The sequence below is a fragment of the Pangasianodon hypophthalmus genome, chromosome 7, assembly GCF_027358585.1.
Source record: "Pangasianodon hypophthalmus isolate fPanHyp1 chromosome 7, fPanHyp1.pri, whole genome shotgun sequence".
In the NCBI taxonomy this organism is placed as follows: Eukaryota; Metazoa; Chordata; class Actinopteri; order Siluriformes; family Pangasiidae; genus Pangasianodon; species Pangasianodon hypophthalmus.
In genome coordinates, this window is record NC_069716.1 from 3,263,964 (window position 1) to 3,282,292 (window position 18,329).

At 34.8% G+C, this 18,329-nt stretch overlaps 2 long non-coding RNA genes, 1 pseudogene and 1 gene segment (V, D, J or C); all 4 read left to right on the plus strand.

Moving 5' to 3' along the window:
• Nucleotides 1-179: 179 nt before the first annotated feature.
• LOC113547177 (uncharacterized) lies at nt 180-3,027 on the plus strand (annotated as a pseudogene).
• A 4,123-nt stretch (nt 3,028-7,150) lies between these two features.
• Nucleotides 7,151-8,344, plus strand: LOC113547178 (uncharacterized). The gene is made up of 3 exons (XR_008302066.1): nt 7,151-7,359; nt 7,454-7,491; nt 7,848-8,344. It is a non-coding gene; the product is annotated as an uncharacterized LOC113547178 (long non-coding RNA).
• Nucleotides 8,345-10,044: 1,700 nt separating this feature from the next.
• On the plus strand, nt 10,045-11,269 carry LOC113547180 (Ig kappa chain V region BS-5-like). The segment is given in 3 exon segments: nt 10,045-10,171; nt 10,398-10,778; nt 10,944-11,269. Coding segments are annotated over 3 exon segments (576 nt in total).
• Nucleotides 11,270-17,739: 6,470 nt separating this feature from the next.
• LOC113547181 (uncharacterized) lies at nt 17,740-18,094 on the plus strand. Its single transcript, XR_008301956.1, has 3 exons — nt 17,740-17,805; nt 17,890-17,979; nt 18,060-18,094. It is a non-coding gene; the product is annotated as an uncharacterized LOC113547181 (long non-coding RNA).
• The last annotated feature ends 235 nt before the right edge of the window (nt 18,095-18,329 follow it).

Here is an 18,329-nt window from a genome sequence, read left to right on the forward strand (position 1 = left end):
ATATGGAAAAATGTGGTGTAGATGTAGGTCAGAATACAGTATGATTTTGTATCATGTCATATTCTGGGGCGTGTTCAGTACAGAGAGCCTGTAGCATAAATTCAAACCATGCTTCAAACACATTCCTATTCTGTTGATAAATGAGATACAAACACTGTAGAATTTCTCAGACATGAAAAATGACTGGTGTCAGGATTTTAATTTTGATCTTCAGCACCATGTGTAAGTAATATGAGCAAATGATTCCCATCTTGTTTAACGTATTATTAAAAATCATCTATGAAACCAATTGTTCTAAACTCTGTGTAAGCTGTATGTGGAAGGAACTCCAGTATTATAACTTTAAGGTGATAACTTTAATAACTCCTATGTATATTCATTTCTGAAATACCTTCAATTAATGCAACCTGGTAGAGGCAAATCCTTCTAGATTCCACTTCTACCTTCTCTCTATCAAAAAAAAAAAACTGTTTCTGTGTAGAAGTACAGCCGGGAGGGCCTTAGGCAGGGATACGTTCAACACTCCCTATCACCTGTATCAGTTAACTACTTCTTCATAGAGTAAAAAGGCCAAAGGTATGAGGACATGCAATGATGATGTCTTCTCTACAGCCACTGGGCACTATGAATACTTGGTGATGCTGTATGGTTTCACAAATGCTCAAAATGTGTTCCAGTAATTCATTAAGATGGCGTTCCTGACACACATGGTTTACATCGATGACACCTTGATGTATCTTTTAGGAGGGTGGGGGTGAGGGGCTCCCAGTACGTGTCACAATTTGGAGTGTTTTAATGTATAATCCACTTTTAATTATAAGCTCAGGAACACATTCAGTATTTCCAAAGACGACCTGCATAGGCAGCTACAGATATACTGTTTAATTCATTTCAGGCACTGAAACAGGTATATATTACTCCATAATACTGTACTATCTATGTGTCAGACAGATTCTCATATACATCTTATACAGATGGTATATGTGAGAGTAAAAGTAACCCACATTTTCCATTTTGTTTCTGTGCAACACCAAAACACAAATATGGAAATATGTGGGGTAGATGTAGGCAGATCAGAATACCATGTGCTTCCTTATTATGTCTTTTTTTTATTACAACCAATCACATCATATTCTGGGGCGTGCTCAGTACAGACCGCCTATAGTATAAATATAAATTCAAACCATGCTTCAAGCGCATTCATATTCTGTTTATAAATGACAAATGAACACTGTAGAATTTCTGAGAAATGAAAAATGACTGGTTTCTGTATTTTCATTTTGATCTTCAGCACAATGTGTAAGTAATATGAGCAAATTATTCCCATATAGTTTGATGTATTTTTAAAAAATCTATGGAGACTGTTACTGTAAAGCATTTAGTATGCGGTCGTATGTAGAAGAAACTTTAATGTTATTCCTTTAGGGTGATTTTTAATAACTTTCTATAATAATATTTGAAATAAATTATTTACTTTACATTTCCTTTTCTAGATACAGTCCAACCTGGTAGACGCTGGGTTACTGCACAATCCCCCACAGAGTCACCAGTTAATCTGCCTGATAAAGAGCTCAGTGTGGATATCGGAGACTCGGCTACTCTGCGATGTTGTATTTCTGAAACTGAATTCGGGATGATAGCCTGGTTTAAGCAACCAAACAGAAAGAAACCTCAAATGATCATCAAATTCTTTAAGACTTCTGAAGAAATGTTTTATATTGGAATCCAAAAGTCACGTTTCCAAATAGAAAAATCTTCAAACTGTTTCAATATGACCATTTTAAACATCATTCCGTCTGATGAAGCCATGTACTACTGTGCACTATTGATGACACACAACCCTGTGTTTGGAGATGGAACTTATTTAAAAATTAAAAGTAGGTTTTCCAGTAGAATCGATTAAGCTACTGGTTTAATATAGTGAGGAAGGAAGCTACTGGTTTCCTTATTACCATTAGCATGTTCAACCTGGAAGACAAATAATAGTGAAGTAGTGAAATGCTAACTGTGTTTTCTTCAGCAACACTAAGATACAGACTTTTAGTGAATCATGATAAATGTTTCTAGGTGATAATGTTACTATTTTTCATCAGAAACATCTAAACCAGCTCTGTGTGATAATTCAGTGGTGTGTGAACCAACACTGCATGGAAACAGCACTAACATGATCACACAAGAAAAGACAGGTAAGATGTTGCATAATTATTTTTTTAATTCATAAAGCATAATTTGAGTAGAAAATAATTTGAATTAGATCTCTACATTTGACAGTGCTTGGTTTGGGAACGGCCTTGGGTTTGTGTGCACTTCTGATTTTCTGTCTCACTTATTTCATACTGAGGAGAAGAAAATGTGATAAAAGTAAGTGCTTTGTCATAATATAATAGTAATAATTACTTAATAATTATTTAATAATAATAATAATCTAATAAATTACTTTTTATAATCAAAGATATAAAAGTAAATGCTTTTGTTATCTGATAATAATTTTATTTCTATCAAAATGATTAATATATTTGTTTCTGTATTTATAGTGAATGCTTCTATGGATGATTCTCCAGGAACGAGGCCGGTACGTGTGCAATAAACTATAGTATTGGTTTTATATACTATTGTACTGTATGGGTAATTATGTTTTTGTTGCTACATTCATATGCTGCTCGTTATAACGTTCTAGATATTATTGATATATTTAGGTTGATGAGATTTGCACAACAATCCCAAGCTTTTATTTTGATGCTGCTACTGTTCTGTGTAGTTAGTGGATATGGTGCAGTTACCCATATTGGATGGGATTATTACTTTGAGCTGAGCTTCTTTTTATGTTTTTGCATTATTATGGTTTTTCAGGAATCCGAAGGTGAAACACTGAATTATGCAGCTTTGCAATTCTCCAAGAGGAAAGCCAAAGCTGAAAGAAAGAAAACTGGCCCATCAGAAGACTGTGTGTACTCTGATTTGAAGAAAACTGTAAACGTATCAATAAATGATTGATAACACGTGGTAGTATTACACTGCAAAAACAATGAAAATATTTCAGCAAGTGAAAACATCTTGAATGTAGGAAAATATATTTCTAATTTATCATTACGAGATTATGATGTAATAACAAAAAAATTCAAATTATTACCAATTTTACAAACTTTTCCTAATTTTAAGCTTGAACTCATCTTTGTCAACTACATGATTAATTATTTCAAAAAGCAAAATTATGACTGTGATTCTTGTTGAAGACACAATAAATGTAAAAATTTCTGAGTTTAAGCTAATGTTCCATGTATTTTCAAAAAGGTTTTGGGTTGGCATTAAACATAAATCAAGAACTCTGCCTACTACTTAACTGGGGGCGGGGCTTGTTTTATTCACCCACCTCCACACTCGAGTTTCCGGCACTAGTGAAAGCACACCGAAAAAAATCACGCCTTGTGAATGTGGTGACCAGAACCCAGAAGAAGTACTTCACCACTTCACCACTGAGTGTTGAATAAAAAATATTTTTCAATAAACCAAAGTCAAACAACAAAGATGGATCCTTCCAGAAATGGAGACATAATCATTTATCATGCAGTCCAGAGTTTTTTGTTGTTTTCTCACTGTAAATTTGAAATGCTTTTTTATACCTTTAAAGTGGTGCTGGTTATAATGTTTCAATAACTTTTTAATTTCAGTACAGTGATCTATAACCTTAAATTTAAAAGTGAAAATAAAGACAAAAGAGAGAGAACACAGGCTGCATTATACAGCTAATAGCACAAAGAAAATGGCTCGACTTGCTCATTAAATTGAAAAAAAAAAAAAAAAGTAATACAATAGTCCTGGTTAGTGCAGGACAACACACAAGTGAATGGAAAATATGTGTTCAAAAATAGCTGATTTAAGTAAAGTGCATCAATGTAATTATAATGGAAAGGGGTCAAGTGGTATATCTGGAGTCCAGAGGGCCTAGCATTCATGACTTTTACATACTGGACAAAGAAGCTGTTAGAGAGTCTGCTGGTTGTGGCTCAAATGCTGCAGTACCTCTTACTAAATGCTAGAAGGCAGAAGAGACTGTGCTTAGGATGGATAGAAACTTTGATTGTTCTGCATGTTCTTGTTTTTCAATGGTGGAGGTTGATTCCTGATAAGAGGGTTAGTGATGCACCAAGGATGCTATAGATGGATTTGTTTGTTTTAATATTTTAAATATCACTGATGACAGCTATGACTTTTTCAGCCTCCTAAGAATGAAAAGGTGTAGTGGGGCTTTGTTGCCTAGGGAGGATGTGTTGGTGGTTCATTTGAGGCCTTCAGAAATATGCATGCAGAGGAGGTTGTAGTGGGGAAGTCTGTCGAGTGTGTTCTCTTTCCTGTTTACTAAAATAAACAAGTTCCATGGTTTGACTGTTATTTAAAGACTATTTTTTTCTGAGTACTAAAATACAAGAAGGATTACCTCTTCTTTGTAATCTGTTTCATCCTGACCTAATATAAGATCTGCTTCATCATCAGCGAACTTTAGGATGATGCTGGTGCTGTGTTGCACAGTACAGTCAAGTGTGTACTACAAGAGAGTGCTGAATGTAGCGGGTCTACTTCTGTACTTATGTGACTTATTTCGTGCTTCAGGGACTGTATTGAAACATAACAGACAACATCAGACACCTCTCATAGTGAAAACCACTTGCTTGGCCGTGCCTCTCATAGCCATGGAATCCAGCAAAAGAGGAGCCGGCATAATTATAACATAACGATTATAGCAACTACATATAATAATAATAATAATAATAATAATAATAAAAGCTGCAAGCAGGGGGCCAAGCACCCAGACTCGGTGAGCCACATATTCACAGACATGCTACAATTGTTGCTTAAGCAATCACAGGAAAGCAGAGCCATAACTTTAGGCAAAGAGATTCAAGAGTGATTTGTAGTTTCACTCATGATGTGTATGTTTTGACCATGGACACTGGTGGAATTCTCTGACTGTAGGAGGAAAGGTCTAGACGAACAAATGGGCAGCTGGGTGGCATTGCTGCAGCATTGTTTAGACAGGTGTCAAGATGATGTGAGCCATATTTGGTGAAGTTTGGACAAAATTTGGAGGAGTAGCAAAAATGGCAGTTAGATGTAAGCATTTTTTAGCATGTTATTGTTACTTTTGACCAGTAGGTGGCACTGGCATGAAATTTGTTGCACAACCTCAGATCATGGTCCTGAAGATGCCTACCAAGTTTTGTGTCAGTGCACAAGGTTGTTGCTGAGATACAGACTCAACTCCTGTTTGGTGGCTTCACCATCAGATTTGTGAGGCTTACTCTGAAGATTATGTGTGCCAAAATTGGTGATGATTGGAAAAAATTTGTAGGCAGAGTAACAAAAAAAACGTTTTAAAAAAAATCCAAGATGGCGGAAAATCTAATTAGGTGGAAACTGAGGTCATAGGGTGCACTGAACACGGCTCGGCCCGGGGAATCCAAGGATGTCTGGCTTTTAAATTTCGGACATATGGTTCAAAAGTTATGATCATAAATGTATTTCAGAATGGTACAATTTAGTGCCAGATATTAAAACTTTGTAAACCAGAATCATAATGTAACAGTGGCACATGTGCACCAGAAGTAGTTAATGCAGATGCCTATGCTGAGCATTGCTCTTACCTGATGAAGCAGTCCTGTCCCACAGAACAAAATGAAGCCATCTGTTGAGACAACTCTCTATCATTCATTATGGATACTTGGTGATGTTGTATGGTTTGACAAATTAAAGCAAAATGGGGCCATACCAAATACTAATGAATTCTGGAATTGTAAATATTTCTAACATTCTACTTTTCACTCAAATTGCTGATGAAAATATAATTTGTAATGAAAAGGTTGCATTATCTTCTCCTTTGATCCAGATTTCTATTAATATTTTCTCAAGGTTTTGTGCCAGGTGAATTAAGAAAGAATTTTCAGTATACTAGAGTACAATGAAGCACATGTGAGTATGGAATAAACCACATTTCCATGTGAGTATGGAAGTAAACCACATTTCCATTTTGTCAGCTTTTTTCAAGATATAACTGTGCAACACCAAACACAAAAATGGAAAAAAAATGTGGGTTGGTGTTGAGAATACAGTGTGTCTGCTTCTCGTGTTCTGTTTTTACAAGAACCAATCACACGTGATATTCTGGAGCATGCTCAGTACAGACTGCCTATAGTATAAATTCAAACCATGCTTCAAGCGCATTCATAGTCTGTTGATAAATGAGATACAAACACTGTAGAATTTCTGAGAAATGAAAAATGACTGGTTTCTGGATCTTAATTTTGATCTTCAGCAGCATGTGTAAGTAATATGTGCAAATTATTCCCAACTTGTTTGATGTATTTAAAAGAAAAATCTATAAACCAATTATAAACCTTTTTTTGTCGTTACACATAGAAGGACTTACCAATATTATTCCTTTAACATCGTTAATGTTTAATTTTATCTTTAATAACTTTTTATCAGAATTTCATTCGTTTCTTCTGTTTCCTAATTAATGCATAGATACAATTCAACCTGGTAGACGCTGGGTTACTGCACAATCATTCACAGAGCCAGAAGTTTATCAGCCTGATAAAGAGCTCAGTGTGGATATCTGTGGCTCAGTTCATCTACAGTGTTGTATGTTTAATAACAGAGGAGGAGAAATTTTCTGGTTCAAGCAACAAAACAGAAAAACGCCTGTGTTTATAGCTGGGCCATTTAACCCTGATGGAGAAGTGTTTTACAATGAATTCCAAAATTCTCGTATTCAGATTGAAAAAAAAGAAAAGTGCTTCATTATGACCATTTCAAACACCATGCTGTCTGATGAAGGCACGTACTACTGTGCACTCATGTTTTCAGCTGGGACTTTTTTAAAACTAAAAGGTAGGATTTCTACTAAAATTAATCATGTGACTGGTTGAATGTAGTAATGTTTTTTTTCCCCTATATTACTGTTTGCATGTAAATTAGTGAAAGTGATATTCAGACCTTTAGATAGTAATGATAAATGTTCATATGTGAGAATGTTACTATTGCACCAGGAACATCTAAACCAGCTCTGTGTGATAATTCAGTGGCAAAACCAACACTGCATGGAAACAGCACTAACACGAACACACAAGAAAAAACAAGTATGTTGATTTATATATATATTTTTATTTACTAATTATCCATAATTCATAATACAGTACATAACTGTGTTTGACTGTGTTCATATCTTCCTCACAGTATCAGAAATGACTAGATCTCTACACTTGACAATGCTCGGTTTGGGAACAGCTTTGGGTTTGTGTGCACTTCTGATTTTCTGTCTCACTTATTTGATACTGAAGAGAAGAAAATGTGAAAACTGTAGATGTAAGTGCTTTTTGTCATCAGTATACTTAACCTAAATACATTTATTTATAGTTAACTGTCAGAAAGTCTAATAAGAGTGTTTCTGTATTAATAGTGAAGGCTTCTGTAGAAAACTCCGCAGGAACGAGGCATGTACGTGTGCAGATCAGTAAACACTTTTTGCTATAGCGTTTATGCAGTGAGTAAAGTATGTATTTATACCGTATGGGTAATTCTGTTTCTCTGTAGAGACCTATGTATGCTATTGTCACGTATGTGTATTGTCTCACTTCTGATTTATCTATTTTAAATGTGGCTTTTTTTATATGCTGCTTGCTATAAGAACATTCAAGATATAATTTCTACAGTCACTTTGATCAGATTTGCACAACATTTTATTTTGTTGCTGCTCTTGTTCTGTGTAGTTAGTGTGTATAATGCAGTTACCCATATTGTATGGTTATTACTTTGAGCTGGACTTCTTATTTTGTTTTTGTATTTTTTCTTAGGAATCTGAAGCTGAAACACTGAATTATGCAGCTGTGAAATTCTCCAAGCAGAAAGCCAAAGCTGAAGAAAGAAAAAATGGCTCATTTGATGAGTGTGTGTACACCGATGTGAAATATAACTGTAATATGTAATATTATATGTAACTGTAATATGGATTCATAACACATGGCACTATTATGCTGCAAACACAGAAAAAAAAATATTTCAGCAAGTGAAAACTTCTTGACTATGGGAAAATATATTCCTAATTTGTAATATAGCATAAATGACACACAGTTACACTACAAAATTGAGATTATATTATGACAACTAAAATATTATTAAACCAACATTATCATTATTTTTTTTATTTCAAGCTTAACATTGTCTTATTTCTATTATATGCTAATAGGAAAAATAGAGAAAAGGGTTTACAATATCTCATAATAAGGAATATTAAATAATGTTTCCCTATTTTCAAGATATTATTTTTTTGCAGTGTAGATAAACAACCACACCACAGGTTTTATTCTGTATCATATTTAAAGTAACTCCTGATGTTTTTTCCATAGTTTTATTTCATTTATTTTTATTTTTTTACTATTTATTTGCACTTTGTGGAGATTTTGCGGTGTCATTTGTATAACTGATTTTTACTGAAGACACAATAAATGTAAAAAGCAATTTAATTAAAGCTGTAACAAAAACATTTTCTTAAACATTATTCTGAATAATGAGTAATATTCTGAGTTTGAACAAAAGTATGATCTAGTGTAATGTATTTTCAAAAAGGGTGTTTGTTGTACTTAAACTTAAGTCAAGGACTGTGACGGCTACATTAACTGGGGGCGAGGTTTGTTCTATTCATTCACCTCTGTACTCATGTTTCCGGCACTAGTGAAAGGACACAGAAAATCATGCCTTGTGAATGTGGTGCCCAGAACCCAGACGTAGTATCGTTCAGCATTAAGTGTAGAGTAAAACCTCTTCAAACACATTTATTGTTCAGGCTAGATTTTATTTTATTTATTTTATTTTTTTGCTTTCATTTTAAATGGTTCTGGTTGTAATGTGTCAATAGCTTGAGTAATTTTCACCTGATTACAGTGATCTATAACCTTAAATATAAACGACAGATGAAAATGAAGGAAAAAGAGAGAGAATACAGGCTGTGTTATATAGAGAATAGCCAAAGACTATTATCAACAGCCAATTAACCAAAGAGCAACAATGGGTGGAGTTGCTCATGAAATCAAAAAGAAGAAAAAGAAAGTGGGCTAGGATTTATGACTTTTAAATCCGGGGAAGCCGTTAGAGAGTCTGCTGCTGGTGGTTCAAATGCTGCAGTACTTCTTATCAGACACTAGTAGGAAGAAAAGACTGTGGTTGCTATGGATAGAAACTTGGTTATTCTGCATGCTCTACTTTTGCAAAGCTGGAGGTCAAAGCTGTTGACAGTGACGACAGGAGGTTCAGTCAGGGCCCTTTCAACAGAGGATCTGCAAATGGTTCATAGAGTATGCTCTGTTTCCTATTTCCTGATGTCAACAATAAATTCATTTGATTTTCTTACATTTAAATATATATGATTTTTGTTTTCGTTTATGATTTTTTTTTTTTTTGAAGATCAGAATCAGGAGGAATCACCTCTTCTTTTTAAGCTATTTCATCTCAACTTGATATAAGATCTATAGCTGTCAGGTCATTATCAAACTTTAGAATGGTGTTGGTGCTGCGTTTGACAGTACAGTCATGGATGTACTCTGAGTACAAGAGAGGATATTTTCCTATGGTGCTGTGGTGATGGTGGTCCTGGTTGGACAGAACACATGGCGGTGAAAATTGGGTAGGGCAGATTTCAGAGTTAAAAAAAGTGTCTGTTTTGGGGGAGCAAAGCTCCATCTGGCTCCCCTGTAACTTGAACACTGCTGTCAGGACTTCAGTAATACTAGCACCTGTGAAATGCCAAAATTCAAATGCACTACTTTGTGCACTGAATTCAGAGGGCAATTAAAATAAACAATGCGATGATACTGCAGGTTCATATAAGTGTATAAGTAAACCACATTTTCCATTCTGTCATTACATCTTTTTCATGATATCTCTGTGCAACACTAAAGCACATATATGGAAAAAGCTGTGGGGTAGATGTAGGTCAGAATGCAATGTGTGTGCTTATCATATCATATTCGGGGGCGTGATCAGTGCAGAAGGCCTAGCATGACTATAAATTCAAACCACGCTTAATGTTCTGTTGATAAATGAGATACAAACACTCTATACTTTCTAAGAAACAAAAAAATGACTGGTTTGTGGATTTTAAGTTTGATCTACAGCACCATGTGTAAGTAATTTGAGCAAATTAAATAAATCTTGTTTGATGTATTTTTTTTTTAATTTTCAAGCGTGTTACTCTAAGCTACTTTTGTGTGTAGTTGAATGTAGAGGGAAATCAAACATTATTCTTTTAAAGTCTTTATACTTTATTTTATGTTGATGTTTATTAACTCTTTGTGTAGAATAATATCTAGATTGCATTCACTGCCTAATTAATGCATTTGCTTTTCTAGATACAGTCCAACCTGGTAGACGCTGGGTTACTGCACAATCCCCCACAGAGTCAACAGTTTATCAGCCTGATAAAGAGCTCAGTGTGGATATCGGAGACTCGGCTACTCTGCGGTGTTGTGTTTCTGAAAAAGTAGTTGGGATGATAGCCTGGTTTAAACAACCAAACAGAAAAAAACCTCTGAATGTTGTCACAGTATATAAAAGTGGTAAAGAAACATTTTACAGTGGTTTCCAAAAGTCTCATTTCCGAATAGAAAGATCTTCAAACTGCTTCAATATGACCATTTTAAACACCATTCAGTCTGATGAAGCCATGTACTACTGTGCAGACATATTCCCATATACCGTGTTTGGAGATGGAACTTATTTAAACATTAAAGGTAGGATTTCGAGTTAAATTGATTAAGCTCCTGGTTTAATGTAGTGATATTTTTACTTATTACCATTAGCATGTTCAACCTGGAAGACAAATAATAGTGAAGTATATAGTTCAAAAATAGTGAACTGTGACTTTTTTGTAAGTGAATCATAATAAATATTCGTAGGTGAGCATGTTACTATTGCATCAGAAACATCTAGACCATGTGATAATTCAGTGGCGTGTGAACCAACACCGCATGGAAACAGCACTAATATGAACAAACAAGAGAAAACATGTAAGATGTCTTATAGTTCACCATTAATTAATTATCCTTAATTCCTAATACATAATTTGCCTAGAAAATCATTGTAATGATCAATTAATGTAAATACAATGTTGTGAGATAACAGTATCAGAAATGACCAGATCTCTACATTCGACAGTGCTCGGTTTGGGAACGGCTTTAGGCTTGTGTGCACTTCTGATTTTCTGGCTCACTTATTTCATACTGAGGAGAAGAAAATGTGATAAAAGTCAGTGCTTTTTCTGAGCAGATAATAATTCCAGTTATTTTTATTTGTTTCAAAAAGACTAACAAGTATGTTTCTGTATTAATAGTGAATACGGCTATAGAAGATTCTTCAGCAATGAGGCAGGTACGTGGGGAAAAATATAGTATTGATTTTATTCTATTATATACTGTACTTTATTTCTATTTATCTTTAAATACCAATGTCTCCTCTAGTCACACGTTAGTCTGACTACTAATTTTAAAAACCCATGTACAGTGGAGTCCAAAAGTCTGAGACCACATTGCAAATCTAGGATTTCTTTTTAATTATTTAAAATATGATATAAAAAGAAAGGTTTAGAATTTTGAAATATTTAAAACAAAGAAAGTAAATCGTCAATATTTAATATTCAGGATTCTGCACTATTCCTACATCCCTATTTAAATGTAAGCAAATTTATGATATGGACTGTGTATATTGCTTTGTACAAAAGGTCAGATTTTCCTCATGTCTAAACTCTTCTATTGAAGCATGTGTTCATATGACACTATGATGAATTTGATCTAAAATCGATCATAAGGTTTTATACAAGTTTGTGGAGTCCATGCCAGCTCAAGTGCACACTGTCATTAAAGCAAAAAGGGGATATACAGAATACAGATACTATATTAATACTTTTCACTCAAGTTGCTGTCAATAATATAATTTGTAATGAAAATTGTTGTATTAAATTAGAAAAGAGTGCAAAATAGAAGCATTTTCACTAGAGGTCTCAGACTTTTGGACCCCACCATATGTGCAAAATTGCTACATTCAAACGCTGCTCTTTGTAATATTCTAGATATAATGTATACACTCCATTTGCACTTTTTCACAACAATCTCAAACTTTTATTTTGATGCTGCTCTTATGTGTAGTAGTTAGTGTGTATAATGAAGTTACCTATATTGGATGGTTATTACTTTGAGCTAGACTTGTTATTAAGTTTTGCACTATTATGTTTTTTTCAGGAATCTGAAGCTGAAACACTGAATTATGCAGCTTTGAAATTTTCCAAGAGGAAAGCCAAAGCTGAAAATAGGAAAACTGGCTCATCAGATGAGTGTGTGTATGCCGATGTGAATAAGATGTAACATAGAATATTCATAACAAATTGTACTATTACACTGCAAAAACAGTAAAAACATTTAAACAAGTGAAAATACCTTGACTATAGGAAAATTTATTCCATATTTTTCATTATGAGCATATGATGTAACAAATGTAAGATTATTAAACCCACCTTTTGACAGCTAAATTTTTTTCTAGAAACAAAATTACCATATATAACAATAGTAAACAAAAAACAGAGAAGCTAAAAATAATCTTATATTTGTTTACAATAAACTCATGATAAGACATATTAAATAAATTTGCCTATATTCGATTTTTCCCCTGTGTAGATTTTCCATGCCACAGGGTTTACCTGTGTAAAATAATTCCTCCCCATTATTTCTTTCAAGTGTGCTATAATTAACCATAACTAACAGAGAACATGTGAATAATACAACATTTTTGTTTAACATTACATTTTGTGGCCTAATTTGTATGACTCTGTCTTTTGCTGAAGAGCAGTTTCATTAAAGACGTGAGAAAAACATGATTTTTAGCATTTGAAAATTTCTGAGTGTACAAAAGTAATATTTCATTACTAGAAAAATTTCAGGAAGGTTGTGGGTTGGCCATAAATGTAGGTCAGCCCACAACCTTTCTGAAATTTTTCTAGTAATTAATTTACTAGGTAATTTCTAAGCTTGTGAGTTGGCCTTAAATGTAGGTCAAGGACTGTGACATTCACATTACCGTGTATTAACTCTCTGTGGTCATGTTTCCGGCAGTGAAAGGACACCAAGGCTCAAATAGTGGTGGAAGGTTTACCAGTATTACTGAGAAATCAGTGAATGCAGTGAAGATTATTAAGTCAGCAGCAAAAAAAAAGGCAATTGATATATTGGTCTAAATACACAACCTGTTGCAAAACTGGCTTCCAACCGTTTTAAGGTGTTTTTGTTGTTGTTGTTTTGTTTTACTTTCATTATTTTATAGTTTGTCGAAATAAAACTTCTTTAAACACATTTTACATTAACTAAAGTGAAGCATCAAACAACAAAGATAAATCCTTCCAGAAATGGAGCCATAATCAGGATTTTCATCTCACACTGCATGCAATCTTACAACCATCACACAAAAAGCCAGAGGCTGTGCTGCTGTTAAGTTTTGTAGAAGTTGCAAACACAATGGGTGTTATAAAGGTCATTTCAGTCCCCAGGAATTTAAGTCTCGTTTTGTCTGAGGTATATTTGAGCTGCTAAAATGAACATCTAAAATTAAAATGAACTTTAAATAAATAAATACATACATACATACATAAGGAAAAATGTCCACTGGGTTACTCATTAAATAAACAAGGAAAATAAAATGTTTGTGAACCCAAATAAAAAGTTTGATTGATTCATATTCAGATACCTTATTGTTGTTTTTCTGTGAAAGTTGTAAAATAAAAGCAAAATATAGTACTTCTGGTTAGCATTGTACAACAAACAAACATGGATGTGCAATAATTGTTCAAAAATAACTAATGTAAGGTGGCCGTGCATCAATGCAATGATAACATATGTAATGTAAAGAGGCCAAGCAATATATCTGTTTCTGAGACCTGAAGGCCTGTCATTTATGACCTTTACATCCTGCTGCAGTACCTCTTACCAGATGAAGAAAATGTGGTTAGGATGGATAGAAACTTTGATTTTTCTGCATGATATTGTTCTGTAATGCTGGAGATAAGGGGGTTAGTGAGGCACCAATGCTACTATAGATGTGTTTGGGTTTTTTATGTTTAAAATATTCCTGGTAAAAGCTTTGACTTTTTTCAGCCTCCTGAGACAGTATAGACATTGCTGTGCTTTCATAACCAGAGAAGATGTGTTGGTGGTTCATTTCTTCAGCAACATGCATGCTCAGGAGTTTGAAATCAGGGCCCTTATAACAAAGGATAGTTATAGCAAATAGTTCTTGGAGTGTGTTCTGTTTCCTTTCTGCTTAAATCAACAATTTCCTTAGTTTTGCTGACATTTACAGACATTTTTTTTTCTGTGAGCACAAGCATGCAAGAAGGAACACCTCTTCTATGTAAGCTGTTTCATCTCATCCTGGTATAAGATCTATGAAGGTCATGTCATCAGCAAACCTGAGAATGGTGTTGGCGATGTGCTTGACAGTACAGTCATGGGAGTGCAACAAGAGTGACCTGAGGACACCTCCCTCTGGGGCTTTGATGATGGTGGTCCTGGTTTGACAGAGCACATGCTGGTGAAATTTGGGTAGGACAGATTTCAGCTTGGTATGGTTAATGTCTCCTGTGATGATGAGCATTTTATTGCACTGCTTGTAGTTCATAGATCAAATGATGCAGTCAGTTGTTAGACTCTTCAACACTTGCACTCAGAGGGAGGTAAACAGCTACAATTGTGATGGCAATAAACTCTCTAGGAAGGTAGAATGTCTGACAATACAGTGCCAGATTTTCAAAATCCGTGAGCCAGAATCGTGAAGGAAGACATCTTTGTTCTAACCAGATAGAGAGGTCTGGTCATTGGCGGATAATATAACGCCACCTGCCAAGACAACTCCTTATCACTCATCCAGATGATTTCTCTCTTCATCAGATTAGATCTACTAAGAGAGCGGGCATCATGATTAGTTCAGTGCCCAAGCATAGGAAAAATATTCCAACCAACCCATAGTCCATGGAAGTGGACCAAATCTGCCTGGTACCAGAGGAACCTGCCAGAAGAATCTGTTAAAGTCAATATTTTTATTGCAGAAGGTCTGGACATATGCGAGAGTGGTAGCTGCATAAAGAGATCTGGTCCTCAGAGTCAGTTTGTAAGTAACATCTCTTCACATGATATTCTGTACAAATATGATGTTTTCTTTCATTCCCAGCCACTGAAAGTACAGATTGAACCTGTTAATTCAGAGACTGTTAACATTTTTGTTGTTGACTCGCTCAGACATTCTGTCATACCAAGGATAGTCTGGTCAAGATGACAGAGAAAGCTGATCACCAAGGTCCTCAGCCATGTTGTCTCCAGTTCCACTGCAGCTTCACATCCATACAATCAATGAGTTGGAGACTGTGCCCACTGAGTACCATCATCTGGCACAGGTCTTTAGCAAGAAAAGTGCCACCAAAATCCCACAATATAGACCCTGGTATTGTATTGTCAACCTGCTGCCAGGGCCAATCCTCCTAGTTCCAACAACTTCTGTCCATTAAAGACACTGCTGCTATGGAGGAGTATATCCAGAAGGGCCTTAGGCAGGGATTAATTTGACTCTCCACATCTGTTTGCGAATTCATGGAGAAAACGGACACAGAACTGTGGCCATGCATTACTGTGGAAATAACCAGATCACATAGAAATTCCCAGCACTCCCTACCTTTGGTGCCGGCCACACTGAATCAAGTTGTAGAGTAAGTACAACCTCATACACATCTGGGAGTGGGATGAGTGGAAGTCTGCCTTCTCTAGAGCCACTGGGCACTATGAATAGTTGGTGATGTGGTATGGTTTGACGAATGCCCCAACTGCATTCCAGTTATTTCACATGCTTCATGACATGCTCAACAAGAGGCTCACACTGATGACATCTTAGTGTATCTTGGGGAGATAGGGGGTGGGGGCTCTCAGGATGTGCCATGATTTAGTCTGTTACATGTTTAACATAGAAGCATGCATGTTCAAAGCTAATAATGTGGTGTTTTGTGTTGTGAAAGTGCAGAGTTTGAGTAAGAATCCAAATCCTTGTTCTGTTTTTAAGTACAAGCTCTGGAAAATACATTCAGCATTTCCAATGAAGATCTTCACACCTACAGAGTGCGCTTTGTTCCATGCAGGAATTATGTGTAAATATATATATATATATATATATATATATATATATATATATATATATATATATATATATATATATATATCACTCCATAATACTGCAACACAAACAACACACTATGTCTGTGTCTGACAGATTCTCATATGTTGTGGCAAGATAAAGCAGCCAAATTCATTAAACAGAGCAATCAGGCCTGTACAAACAATACAGCAGAAATACATAAAATCACCGGTGCCTCCTGTAACTTGAACACTGCAGTCAGGCCTTCAACAATAAAAAGCACTTGTTAAAATGCCGAAATTCAAACGTATCGCACACTTTGTTGGCGATCATTATTTTATAGGGAAGATTTTGTACAAATAAGTGGAATTAAGGTCAATTAAATAAACAACAATGATTTATGTTATGAGATGAGATGAGATGTTAGTGTAGGCACACGAGTGTACAAGTAAACCACATTTTCCATTCAGTCATAACATCTTTGTTTGCAAAACCAAAACACAAATATGGAAAATAAAATGTGTAGATGTAGGTAGATCAGAACACCACGTGCTAGTTTATCATGTCTTTTTTTAACAACCAATCACGTCATATTCTGGGGCGTGATCAGTACAGGGCGCCTATAGTATAAGTATAAATTCAAACCAGGCTTCAAGTGCATTCATATTCTGTTGCTGACACAAACACTGTAGAATTTTTCAGAAATTAAAAAAATGACTGGTTTCAGGAATTTTATTTTAATCTTCAGCACCATGTGTAAGTAATATGTACAATATTCATCTTGACTGTTGCTTATTTGGAATGTTTTCTAATTACCAGAAAGTTTTAAACTTTTATTTGTTTAAGGTTATGTTTAATAACCCTGTGTGCTTAATAATATCTGAATTACATTATTAATCTACTGATGTGTTTGTTTTTTATAGATACAGTCCAACCTGGTAGATGCTGGGTTACTATACAATCCCCAACAGAGTCACCAGTTTATCAGCCTGATAAAGAGCTTATTGTGGATATTGGAGACTCGGCTACTCTGCAGTGCTGTATTTCTGAAAAGGAATACGGGATGATGGCCTGGTTTAAGCAACTAACAAGAAAAAAACCTCAGACTATTGTCACATTCTTTAAAACTTCTGGAGAAACATTTTACAATGGATTCCAAAAGTCTCGTTTCCAAATAGAAAGATCTTCAAACTGCTTCAATATGACCATTTTAAACATCATTCAGTCTGATGAAGCCATGTACTACTGTGCACTGACGAGACCCATCCCTTTGTTTGCAGATGGAACTTATTTAAAGATTAAAGGTAGGATTTCCACAAAATTTTCTTAAGCTACTGGTTTAATGTAGTGATATTTTTCCTTATTACCATTAGTATGTTCAACCTGGAAGACAAATAATAGTGAAGTAGTGAAATGCTAACTGTGTTTTCTTCAACAACACTGAGTTACAGACTTTTAGTGAATCACGATAAATATTTATAGGTGAGAATGTTACTATTGCATCAGAAACATCTAAACCAGCTCTGTGTGATAATTCAGTGGTGTGTGAACCAACACTGCATGGAAACAGCACTACCATGAACACACAAGAGAAAACAGGTAAGATGTTTTATAATTCACCATTAAATAATTAATCTTAATTCACGAAGTATAATTTGCTCTCTACATCTTTACATTTGACAGTGCTCGGTTTGGGAACGGCTTTGGGTTTGTGTGCACTTCTGATTTTCTGCCTCACTTATTTCATACTGAAGAGAAGAAAATGTGTTAAAAGTAAGTGCTTTTGTGATCAGATAATTACTTCAGTTAAGTTTTGTTAAAATGACTAAATAGGTGTATTTCTGTATTAATAGTGGACAATTCTATAGAAGATTCTACAGGAATGAGGCAGGTACGTGTACAAGAAAATATAATATGTATTTTATACTATTATATACTGTTTGAGTAATTCTGCTTTTCTATTGATATGCCAATGTCTACTTTAGTCATGCATGAAACTCCCTACCAATCACTGTTCACTTCTTTGTATATTATTAATATGTTACATTCATATACTGCTACTTACAGTATAATGGTCATTTATACATTCAATCTGCTCAGCTTTGTACAAATTTTATTTAATT